The following is a 12,840-nucleotide window of genomic DNA, read 5'->3' on the forward strand; positions in this document are numbered from 1 at the left end:
TGGATCAGGCCTTATATGCATAGGGTATTATATTATACTGTTTTGAACGTACATGTACAATTATCAAAAAACATTTAAGTTACAGTTAGGGATTCTTAGTGGCACTATTATAGTTAATATTTAAAAAGCTGCTTACATATTATATGCATGCTATATAGGTGTCTTATGTCCTGTCTTGGTCTTGTGCAGTATCCTAGTCTAGCCATCCAACAACTGAATGGCAATCTGTAATGATTCCATCAATGTACAAAGATATCATGGTTATCTTGGGGGTCCCAAGGACAGAAGCCATGATCTATGGATACCAAAACAAAAACCACATCTACTGAAAGAGAACGTCTACCAAAGGAGAATGTCAACTTGCTTTTAGTCAGAGCTTTACACTTCTGAGGGCCGGCCAGCCGAAGGCAGTATACTGCAGCAATGCATTTATTTTCTGATTGTGCTCTCTTATATTTATAAAGGAACATATGTGACTATACACATATATTTTTGATCTGCATCAGGGCTGGCTCTAACTTTTTTGCTGCCCCAAGCAGCAAAAAAAGCGCCGCCCCGCCGAGCCCCCCCCCGCCGAGCCGCCGGAACCCCCCCCCCCGCTGAGCATCGCACTGCCGGAACCCCCCCCGAGTGGAATGCCATGCCACGCTGCCCCCGCCGCCCCAAGATTGGCCGCCCCTTACCAGGTGCCGCCCCAAGCATGTGCTTGGTTGCCCGGTGCCTGGAGCCGGCCCTGATCTGCATTTTACTAGAATCACACCGTAAGGGAAACACGTCACCCTATGTGTGAACAAAAATACTGAAGAAAAGCTCTGTGTAGCTCAAAAGTTTGTCTCTTTCACCAATAGAAGTCGGTCCAATAAAAGGTATTACCTCATCCCTCTGATATCAACACGGAACCAACACGGCTACAGCAACACTGCAAACAACGAAAATACTATATATTTAGAGCCTGATTTTCAGAGCTAGTAAGCATCTGCAGCTCCTATTGGCATTATGGGTAAGCTCGGCACTTTACAAAAATTGAAAAGTTAAAAAAAAAAAAAAAGAAGAAGAAGCTCAAAAATATATCAGGTAAAAGGTTCTTTAAAGTAAGATATTTATTTGCTACAAAATACACGCTGATTTATTTATTTATTTATTTATTTTGGCAAAAAAGTGCCGAAACTAGACATTTTAATCATTGCGTATTTTGACAATGCATGCTCCATTAATCTCGGAACACTATACAAATCAGAAAGTGAAATACTATTTAATAGCTCTCATGTGTGTTTGAAAGGTCCAGTGTACATGCCAGGATATGCAAACAGCAGTGCTCCACGTTAAACAGGAAATTTTCAGACTTCTACAATTTTAAACATCCATATTTATGGAACCAGGAGTAAAAGGTGATGGGAATATCTTGAAGCCAAAGGGAAACTACAGCAAGAGAACCGTTACTTACTTTATAGTAATTGTGGTTCTTCAAGATGTGTTGTTCATAGATTCGACCCTTAGTCCGCATGTGCACAAGATCAGATTCTCTTTGGCCAATGGTGTCTATTGGGACTGCACCAGTGCCCTTGGTGCCCTCAGGCCCACTCTAGCTGAGGGCATAAAGGGTCAACAGGCCCAACCACACAGTTCTTTCTTCAGTGCAGAATCTCATAGGAATAGACTCCATAATGGTGGGGGGAAGGGCTATGGAGTCTGTCCTCGAAGAACCACAGTTATTGTAGGCAAGTTACCTTTCCATCTTCTTTCAGTGATTGGCCGCACAGATTCCACTCTCGATGACTAACAAGCGGCTGTCTATTTGCTTGAACATGGGTAAGAGGAAGTCCTACTTGAATAGTGACTGCAGGACAGCCCTCCCAAAACTGATATCTGATCTGGAAACCTATATGAGGGAACAGTGAGTGGTAAACGTGTGGCTCAAGCTCCACATAGCTGCTCTACATATCTCAGGTAGAGGAATATTCCCCAAACAGGAGGCTGCCTGAGCTCTAATGCACTGAGCTCTAACATGGCTTGGGGGAATCTTTTCTGGATAACTCCTAGCATTTTCTTACATAGTCGAAGACCCACTCACATAACCTCTATGTGGATATAGGTTGTCTCTAGACTCTGGCAGCAAAGGTCATAAATAGCCTGCATGTATTCTTGAAGGACCTTGTTCTGTCTGGATAGAATGACCATGTTCTCATTACGTCACGTGTGTGAAGCTTTTCTTCACACAAGGAAGAGTGAGATTTAGGTGAATATACTGGTTCATATGGTCAGTGAAGAAGGAACAATTGGTCAGAGATTCCCTCCTATCCAGGCCTGGAGGTCTAAAAACCACAAATAGCACAGGCATCAGGGAATGAACATAGTTACCCACAGGTTGTTCTACCTGATCTTTCAGAGAAGCTATGTGACTGTGGAGAGATGAATGAAATCAACTTCCCAAACAGGGAAAGCACTGACCTGGTGAGCCCTCAGGCTCGAGAATCACAGACAATCATGGGGCAATTTCACCAGCTGTTCTGACATAAGCCATCTACAGTTAGGCATATCCCATCAGTGGTAGACCTGAAACTCTACGTTTGTTGGTTGAGACTCCAACACTCATTTGTTGAGAGCTAATGGCAACTGAGTTAATCCCTTTGCAATATTTCTTTCCTCCTGCTCAGAAGGACAAGAAGTGGCGTTTCGACCAGGAGCCTCTTCCCAATGCAAGTTGGCAACAAGACCAATCAAGACCTTTGCAAACATTTGGGGCAATGGGAAAGGGGAAAAAAAAACAAATGCAAGGATCATGAAACTAAAATGCACCCTACTAATCAATGACAGTCATCCTCTTTCAAAAGAAGTCACCTGGCAAGTAGGGAGATAAGAAGGGATTATGGGGGAGGGCCTCCACAGAGAACTACAGCTTATGGAACCAGTAGCTGAAGCAGCACAGCTCCAGGATTCGGCAGAAGCCTCAATCTGTGTCAGGTCCAGGAAACACTGGAAGTAAAATACCAGGCTCAATTGGCTCAGAGGACCTCCATTACGAGATATTGGGGTTCTGGAGGAGGGGTGAAAGGGAGGGGCACCTCATTCCAGTCAGCCTGCTTGCTCAAGCTGAAGGATGGAGCTTTGGGGGAGTAGTGGGGAGATGCAAGGGAATGAGCCCTGCCTGCAAGAACTGAAGCAGAAAAGAGAGACCAAGCTGGCCAAGAACAAAAGAGGAAGTGAAGAATACTGAGGAAGAGAAAGAAGTGGAGAGAAGAAATCCTCCACTTCCAGAACCTTGGCCTAGACAAGGGAGGAGGCCTGAACTTATGATGAAGAGGCTTCTTTTGCATGACACCGAATGGTCCTTGGTTACCTTGTCCAGATAGTCTCCGAAAAGCTTAATCCCCATAAAAGGGATATCAGTTAATTTTGATTTGCCCTGTCTCCAATGTGTTGTTCTAGTCTCTGAGCCAGATATCTAGATGGACCACCAGCACAACCTCCATAAGATCTAGCCACCACTTTGGCACAGTCAAGGGCATCACCACTGAGATAAAAAAAAATATTTGTCTTCTTTGTGTCTGAATCCTTTTTCCATTGTCTTTTTCGATCTTTTAGTTTTTTCTCTCCTAAGGAAGAGAGAGAGAGAGAGAAGGGGGCAGAGCTGGAGGGCTGAGACAGGTGTTCCATGCCTTCACTATCAGAAGACAAAAAACTGGAAGGAAGTAGGTAGACTCTTGCTGATAAGATTTGTCACTTATGGTAAGAGTTAACTCCTTGCTTCCCAAGAAGTGCAGTTATTTGCATTTCCCATATACAAACAATGGGAGAAGAGAGGTATACAACAAATGCAACTGTATGGGAAGAGAACAGGAAAATAAATGTCTAAAAATATATGATTAATGTTTGACACATTACTTACTGTGTCTCAGATTTAAAGAACAATAATATCGAATCTCTTAACTCAAAGGCTTTTAAAATAAACTAATTCCCAGAGGCTCTCTTAAAGGCAGTATTTTATGTCTTACAACTTCTTGTTACTTAGTCACAAGTAGACTTTATTGATATAAAATATGTAATATGTGAAGTATTCTATATGAACTCAAGCATTTCCCAAAGGGGAACTATGGATGGTAAATTATACACATGATAATGTGAGCAATCTTTTGTTTAATATTCACAGTCTTATGAGGAAATAGTTGTATTCTGATTTGATTAACCGATCGTACTGTTTGCCTAACCCAGAATAACACATTTCAAACAAATTCACCATGCAGTAAAGTATATTGCAGCCAATAAACATAGCTATTAAAGTTGATAAAGAGGGCAGGACCTTCCAATGATTAGTAGTACTACAGGATTACAGACACATCCACTCACCCAGGGCAAGTAAAATATCATTAATTGTTTCATTATCATCAATCATCACAGTAAAGGGAGAGAAAACAGATTTTGTGCCTGACCTTATAAATCTGTCATTACACTTTTAAAGGCTGGTTCATGGATAACAGTAGAAGTCAGCTGGTTGCATGAAGGGTGTCATTGAAGAATTTGGCCCCATATAAGGATTTTTCCAGAATTTAAAATAAATCCAGCTGCTGGTTACTTGTAGGCAGAGGAAGTTACACCAAATAAACTGTGCTATATAGGAGTATTTGTTTCTAAATTCACAGATCTAAATGTAACCCAGAAGACAAAAGTTCAGCAAGAGCAACCAAAGGCTGATTAATAGCAAAATGCCTACCTTATGTAAGTAGTATATTTAACGTATGATGCTGTATGCAGAGTCCTTTCCAGAACCCAGATGCTTTGCAATGACTAACATTCACAAAGGATTAACAGATACCCAAAATGCAAAGCCAAAACACTACTGTAATAAAACAGGCAACATAATGTAAAAATGTATTACTGTGTTAACATAAAAATATTTTTCATTTCACAATACTGAAAAACTTTTCTACAGAAGGTCAAGAAAAAAATCTGTTTCCCATTTAAGTACAAACCCCTGCATGAAATGTTCACTTGCCAAGTTCCATTTAAAAAAACTGTTAACCCACAACTTCAATATGAATATAATTTTTCATGCTAAAATAGAGATTTATTTTAAGGAAATGGATAATATTTGTATTACATTTTATGGGCCTCTCTAGTTACATCTGGTCCATATTTATTCAAATTTTATTCAGCTTGCATAATATTTTTGCTTACGGTTATATTAATTAAGATCAGAAAAGCTTAAACCTGAAAATTCAATGGCACTATTCATTAACATTCCTTCAGTCTGCAGTCATAGACATTTGCAAACTCTCCTTTGATTCTGAAATAATAAAACTACGGTAATAAGATGTTTAGTGTAAAAATATATGACTTAAGAAAGAATGATAGAAAGAGCTATGAATCACATGCCAAAGCAAACCAAAGGTTTTGAAAATGTATACATGCTCACCTTAGAGGGAATAAAAAAAGTGCAGGACCATGTACAAAATTTTAACTCCCTCACTCTCGTTTTTTTAATTAAATTAAAATTGTGAAGGAAAATACCCAGGACCCAATGTATACCATAGGGTAGATCAGATGCATGAAAGAATGAAAGTGTAGGAGACATGAAGCCAAATGCTAAGTTGCTTTAACTACCTGTGAGGCACAGCTATTCCTGAAATCATTTTTTGAGATGTCCTATTGCTTTTGAATAGCTTTAGCTTGAATTTTATCATTGATTTGAAAGTGATTGACCCTCTAAAAGTAGACACTTCTTGGCAAGATAGAGCTCTTGTGAAGGATACAGGTTACTGAAGGTTATCAAGTATATGATCTGCAACTCTTGTTTATTTTGACTCCTCTTTGTGATGACTTGTATGCAATGTTTTCTTGTTGTGGGCCAATGTTCATTAGGAGCAAGGATGAACCCACCAATCTCATTTTTGTGTTATCCATGCAAGAAACCAACCCAGTTCTCCACTATTTCAAGTTAAAGACATTAACGCAGCTGACATCAAATTGCCTCCTATTTTATAAGTTTGATGATGAGACTAACAACTCACAATCAATTCACTTATATGAGATACCTGTCCAATTTGCAATCTACACTGGCCCAACTACACAATTAGGTTAGCCCACACACCGAGGCAAAACTATCCAGAATGCTGAAGAATTTTCTCATTGCTTAAAACATCAAAGGCCCTATCAACTTACAGTTTTCCATCTCCATTAGCACCTTCCTACAGAACCATATTTTAAAGTTAAAGTTTAGAGAAATTACATTAAGTTTAAACAAGGTTCTGTAGGAGGGTGCTAACAATGTTAAATGAGACTAGTATCTCATTTATACATAGCTTTCAAAGTTTCTACCTACTGGCACAAAGATTAAAGCATCTACACTATAGGTCTATTTAATGATTACTGACCACCTTGACTGCCTGTTGATTAGTAGTGTACTTTATATACTGAAGACTAAAAAGAATGAGATGAACTTATGTCATCCTTCCTTGAGTGCACACCATTCAGCAAAGAGATGGAAATAAAGGCCCCGATAATTCTCGCATTTAAGTTAACAATAAACATTCCCATTAACTTTAATGGTGCCCCCCCAAAAGCACACGGTATTTAAGAAGTCTATGTAAATCCCAGAAGTATGATCACAGATACTTAATTCACACAGACTTTAAAAAAAAAAAAAAAAAGCCTCATTGATTCATTAAGAATTCACAAAGGCCAAGAGGATGATGCCTTTATGACTACTTTTTGTTCCCAATTGCATTAGTTAATCTAAGGACTTGGAACAGGTCAACTCGTGAGACTGATCAACATGTCTAGAAGTACTCTTTTCTACATATGATACAGTATCAGAGTAGCATGCTTGTGTATGTATATATTTGATATCCAGATATAGCTACATCAGACAGAGCCTAAAGGCAAATATTTTATTGCCTACAAAATCTCTAGTGTCATTAAAAAGACCCAAACTTTCGTTAGTAATAATAATTAGCACTTATAACTTTTTACTTTTAAATCACATCAAAAGCATTAATTCATACAACAACCCAAGAGGTAGATATTATCCCCCATCTTGTAGACAGAGAAAACTAGATGTGAAAAGGGAGTAAGTGATTTCCTGAAAATCCACAGAACTTTGCAAGCCATAATTAGAAGCAACTTCTGATTTCCAGTGTTCAGATTACACCTATCAGTTAAGTACAACATTTTAGTTACACCCATCAAATGGCTATAAAAGCATGGTTAAGAAATTAAAATTAAATATTTTACCCTCAAAACCACATTTGCTTCTTCTCTTGGATAATAAAAAAAGATTTAAAACATAAGATTTCTATAGCCATTTTTGTTTATAGTTTCATTCATTGTGTAATAGACTATTAACACTTTATACCAATATTCAGGAGCAATATATTACTACTATCCTCTGGGGGACAATATTATGCTCTTCATCAGTAGAGTAACTCAACAAATGTATTCCATTACAAATAAATTTTAGCACTAGCTCTTATTAGTGATTGTACAGAAAACCTCCCAAACTTCAACTGAGTGTAACCAATGTAGTCATTGCAAACAGCCTGAAAAAATGTCTTTAAGAGGTGTGGACTTGCTTTCAAAGAGGTGTTGACCCTGAAACTTAATGATGCCAACTTAAATGTCAATAGTGTTAACTATTTCATTGCTGAACATTTTAGCAGAAACATTCCTCACCATAGTAAACCAACCTAAGGCTTCCCCAGGTGCTAAAAGCCCTAAACTGTCCCCTACCTGGTACCAATTCCTCTAGCTTGACTTCCTCCTCCAATAAATTCTACAGTGAAGATATTGTATGCATTTTCAAGAGTGCTCTTCAGTAAACGGAGAATTAAAAATGTTGGGGCACCATAAAATTAAACTTAATACCAAATTTGATTAAGAGTACTTTTTTGGTTGTGTTTTTCATTTTCATATTTAAATCAATTAAAAATGCTTCATTTTTAAAACTTTATCTGAAGCTGTCACAGAACTTCCAGCCTCACACACCACAGAACCCAGGCCCTTTAACACAGAATTTAGGTCAATGTTGCTGTGATGTATGGGGCCTTGAGTAAGTGCTATGTAATACCAGGTGGGTTCCTAAGGTTTTTTGTTGTTCTTTACTTCCACACCCTAAGTTAAAGGAGACTGTTTATATCAGAGATTACTTACTTGGAAGGAAAGGAGAAGCCTTACCACACTACTCTTACAAAATTCATTGCTGGTCAAATTCACACAGAGGCTTCCCCAATTTAACTGCTAGAAAAGAGAGACCATGTGTTGAAGAGATGCAATGTAAGGTAAGTGGGAAAACCAGCTCTCAGAATGAAAAGGATTAACTACTCTTCCTAAAATGCTAGGAGAGCACCAAGAAGAGAAGACAATCCCAACAAAAATGCTGACAGACATTTCAATTTTTCCAAGGACAATCCTGACTTCTCCAGATCTGTCCTCCCAACAATTACATTAGTTCTGTCTAGTGCTCTCTCTGCTTCCCCTTTGAGTGCAGCCAGAATACTCAACTACAATGCATGCACCTTGACAAGTTTTTTTTAAACAGAATATTAAGGTCTTCTTTCCGATAAACAATATTTTAGTTAAGAAACTGCATTCTCATCTCCCGTGGAAATTAACCTCGCTGTAACATTCTGCCATATTTTAATGCCTCTAGTTTGTGACTTTTGATGTCAAGGTTATAACTTAAAAGTCATAGAATGTATTTCATTTTTAAGTGGTGCTTATTTTTGCAGGGCTGCCAGATTTACAATGCCAAAAGCCAGGGCAGTATATCATAAACTTAAAGGAGCTTCAAAATAATTTTGAACTGGACATTTCTATTCCATGAGGAAGGCTGTTGTGGTTCACTGTGTTAGCAGTAAAAAAACTAGAGCAGCAAATGAATAATTAAATAATTTTGGCTGCAAATATATTAAAAAACATATTGGGCTAGGTCTTTGTGTTCTTACCCTAGCTTTCTTTCTAGATTAATTTAACAGCCCTAGCAAAAATACACAAGCTCTTCATGGATCAGCTGTGATATTAGCACATCACAGTATTATTGTGACCTAAGGTATATCACTAAAGCACCTATTATTCACAACTCAATGACTACATAATTCCCCCCTCAAATGTTTCCACAAAGTTATCCACACACAAAACACATGGAGGATCAGATGTAACTCTGAAGGAAAGGAAAGAAGAAATATGTGCTACGGTCTGATTTTCTGAGAGAGCAGTGCAGAGGGGAATTTTTCAGTAGCTTCAATGTGAAAGGAAGTGCCATTCGCACAAGCCTGCTCTTGCTCTACCATTGCTTGCCTATCCGCATATGGAGTACATCTCTGTGACACCTACAATAGGTATCTCATTCCTATCTTCTACCTGTAGCATTTATACTCTAGGGATGCAAGACATCAACTCCCTATTTCTTTCAGACATGAGAGTGTACAGAGTAAATGGAGGCCTACAGGATAGTGCTCCTGTTCGCTTGCTCCCTGACCTCAAGAACTCCCAATGGCCGCATTTGAAAAAAATATATTTTTAAAGTATCAAATGCAAGCATGTTGTGGAAGCCAGCTTCAAATTAACTTCCCTTCACTATGGAAAACTACAGGCCATGGGCACAATTTTCTGCCACATAAATAGGCCTGAAGTGGCTGCAGATATCTATGGGCCCTGAGTATCTAATAACTCACAAGCAGTGAAGCTACCAGTCAATTATTTTGGCTTTACAAATATAAAATTTACCCACCTATCCCACAGAATTGAAAATGAAGGATGAAAAGAAGCATGGGGCATGCTAATTAGCTATCAATAGTTCCACTCCTTTGTTCTTACCTTATATCCCACAGAGCCAGAGGGAGGAGGAGAAATTTTTCTAACAAACGCAGATGGTATTTCCCTCCACTGCTCCTTGTTTTGTTTTATTATTCTCTCAGTTTTCACCATCACACCACAAAACAATCATCATCTCTTTGCCCTCGTGACAAAACTTGGCATCAAAATACTGAGAGCCAGGTCACCTGATGGTGTAAATCAGCTCTATTAACCGATCTAAGTCAAATAAACCTGCTGAAGATCTGGCCCCTTTAGGTCTACAATTTGTCTGTAGTTATGCCTATGCATGTCCCACTGAAGTGAAGAGAGATTGTGTGCATGTAACTGAAGAAAGAATCCCTTAGATCCCCACAGTAAATTAGCAGACCAGACTATGGTCTAATAAGAGCAACTTGTTTACTATGAAGTAATACTGCATGCTTTTGAATGCTCAAAATGAACAAGATGAAGACCAGCCAAGATTTATTTTGGCAGGTCCTGTAACTTAAAAAAGGAAGTCAGACATGTTTGAAAATTTACTTCATACGATGAATTTCTCTATTGCTGAAAGCAAGTTGATAACTTCATAAATTGTTTTCTTTACAAATTTCTAGGTGGACGCTTTAATAAATAATCTAAAAAACACAGACTCCAGTCTATAATAGCTATTGAATTTAGAGCACAGTGTTTGGTTTTTTTTCCTATTTGCCCCTCAGCAGAAACTTTTATGTATTTCATTACTATGAAATTCTCAGGAAAGATTTATAATGGATTAGTTATGACAGGATGCCACTTGGAATTTGAAAACATTTAAATGAAGAAGCAAAAAGAGATGGCTCAATATAAAACCCCATATTTGAATCCCCTGAGTTTTAGGGATCTTGATAAAATGGAACTTGGACATAAACCATCCCACAGCTTTACAAAACCAAAACTGAACCAATGATGTTTGAAAAACTTAAACCAGCTCAACCCAGTTTTTCGAAACTCCATCTGAAAGAGACTCATTTACTGGAACCCTACACATTTTGGAGCTTCAGATAAATGGGACCAAAATTCTGAACTACTTCAGATCTGGGTTCTAATATTATAAAACCAGGACATGGCCTACAATTTATAAACAAAATCACCCAGTTGTGCTGTGTCCCTCTCATTTATATTTTACTTAAGATGGGACTTCCTCTGAAATGTTTCAAGTTGTACCTGCTGAGAGTAACAGACCTTACTGCTTAAAGATGTATTACTATGTATTTTCTTGAATAACTGTATGTAAAGAGATTACGAAGCAACTCTATCAGCTTAACGCACTTCATGGCAAGATTCAAGATGACCCAATTCTCATGCAAACTGCAACAGAGCTGTATACAGAGAACTCTAGACTCAATTTGCTGATACCAAGAATTTAATGTTGAAAGTCTGTTAAATTATAGTACTATATTGTATCTCGCAGAGAAAGAGTGAGGAACTAAAATAGCAAATCACCTAGCACAAACAAGAAAGAAAAAGTTTAGGCTAGCTAACCTTTTGAACTTGCATATCGATGATATACTTTAATGGTGCTGAATACAATACAAAGTAGGATGGTACTGACAAAAAAAATCAAACTTTTTAAGCAGCATGGCTGGAGGGGTAGACTAAACCAAGGAGCACACACAAAAGTAATAAAATTATCTTTGCCGATCTGTGTCCAGCCTGGGGTGGTACTGGCAGGGACTTAGTAGGTGTCCTGCTTAAACAGTGCACAAAATAAGCATTTGTGTTTTTAAAGTATGCAGGTGTTAGCACAAAGCGAAGCTGTGACATTCATTTTGTGATCCAGGCATGGACATTTCAGATTAAATACAGTAATTTACAATTTCATTATTTTTTTTTTAAAATGAGAGGGAGAAGGCTTATGTGTAAAATAAATAGAGCTCATTCTAGGAATAATAAAAGTGAGCAATGGGAACTCATCGAAACCTTTAATTTATATGGCTTAAATTGTAGAAAGTGGGGTACATGATAAACAATTATGATGGTAATGGAAGATAGTAGTGAAAATATATATAACTGTCAATTTAAAAGGAAATAATAAATACTGAATCTTACATATCAGGCAAAACTACCAAGTTTATTATGAAAGCAGCTGTATGCCATTCACAACACTGAATAATTTAGCAGAGGCCTACTGGATATATGGTATTGCTTATTTCAAAATTTTCTTTTCCTTATTTTTTCTGCTTCTTAATTAAGGTAATGAATAATAGCTTAAACTCACAAGTGGAGTATCTTTCCCTCCTACAATGCTGAGACCAAGACCTGATCGCCCCTTGGATATTTCTATAGTCATCTCTTGCCCTGGAACAATTGGGCATGTGGCTGGATCCACTGGCAACAGAGGAGGCAGTACATTGCCTAAAAACATTAAAAGAAAAAGAAATTAGTCAGCAATATTAAATGTGCATATAATCGATCTAATAAGGATGCACATTAGTAATTAAAGAGCAAAAATTTTGCTCAATATCCCTATACAGTCATGTAGGAGGAATACTGTGAAGACAACCTAAAATCTGAGCTTAGAACTATTAGAATCTGGTGTGAAATTGACTTCAGAATTGAGATGTGACTTGTGTGATTTTGATCAGTATGACAAAACATTTAGATGTGACAACGCAGTGTCATGGCAGTGAAACACAGGGGATTTTTCAGGCTTACATTCAGGATTTTTTAAAATCAACTTGTCACTTAGACCTAGACGTGGGTCATATGCACTGTTGCAACACTTTTGTTCTGCAGCTGCAAGGGGCAACTATCCAAAAGCAAAAGTGGCCCAAGATATTTGTGACACAAGAGCACTTCTGATATTACTAATGACCATCCTTATGACAAACAAAAACTAAACAATCTATGATCAAGTTCTTGTAATTATTATTATTATTAAAATGGAGAAAAAACCCTACTGTTTACCAATGGAACAGGAAATCAATATGGAAAGAAAAATTCCTTCAAACTTTTAAAAGAGTACTAAATAATGGGGAAAATGTTTCAAACCTTTTTATATTAAAAAAAATTGTT

General features: G+C 37.8%; 1 protein-coding gene across 5 annotated transcripts in view; it reads right to left on the bottom strand.

Annotated features, from left to right (window-relative positions):
* Positions 1-12,840, bottom strand: part of PATJ (PATJ crumbs cell polarity complex component) — a 214,023-nt gene that overhangs the window by 35,074 nt on the left and 166,109 nt on the right. For all 5 annotated transcript variants that reach the window (XM_034778751.1, XM_034778749.1, XM_034778750.1 and 2 more), the window contains one exon: positions 12,044-12,180. In XM_034778751.1, coding sequence (XP_034634642.1) covers positions 12,044-12,180 — 137 coding nt within the window. The remainder of the gene's footprint in view (positions 1-12,043; positions 12,181-12,840) is intronic.

This window comes from Trachemys scripta, chromosome 8 (assembly GCF_013100865.1).
Source record: "Trachemys scripta elegans isolate TJP31775 chromosome 8, CAS_Tse_1.0, whole genome shotgun sequence".
NCBI classification, from domain to species: domain Eukaryota; kingdom Metazoa; phylum Chordata; order Testudines; family Emydidae; genus Trachemys; species Trachemys scripta.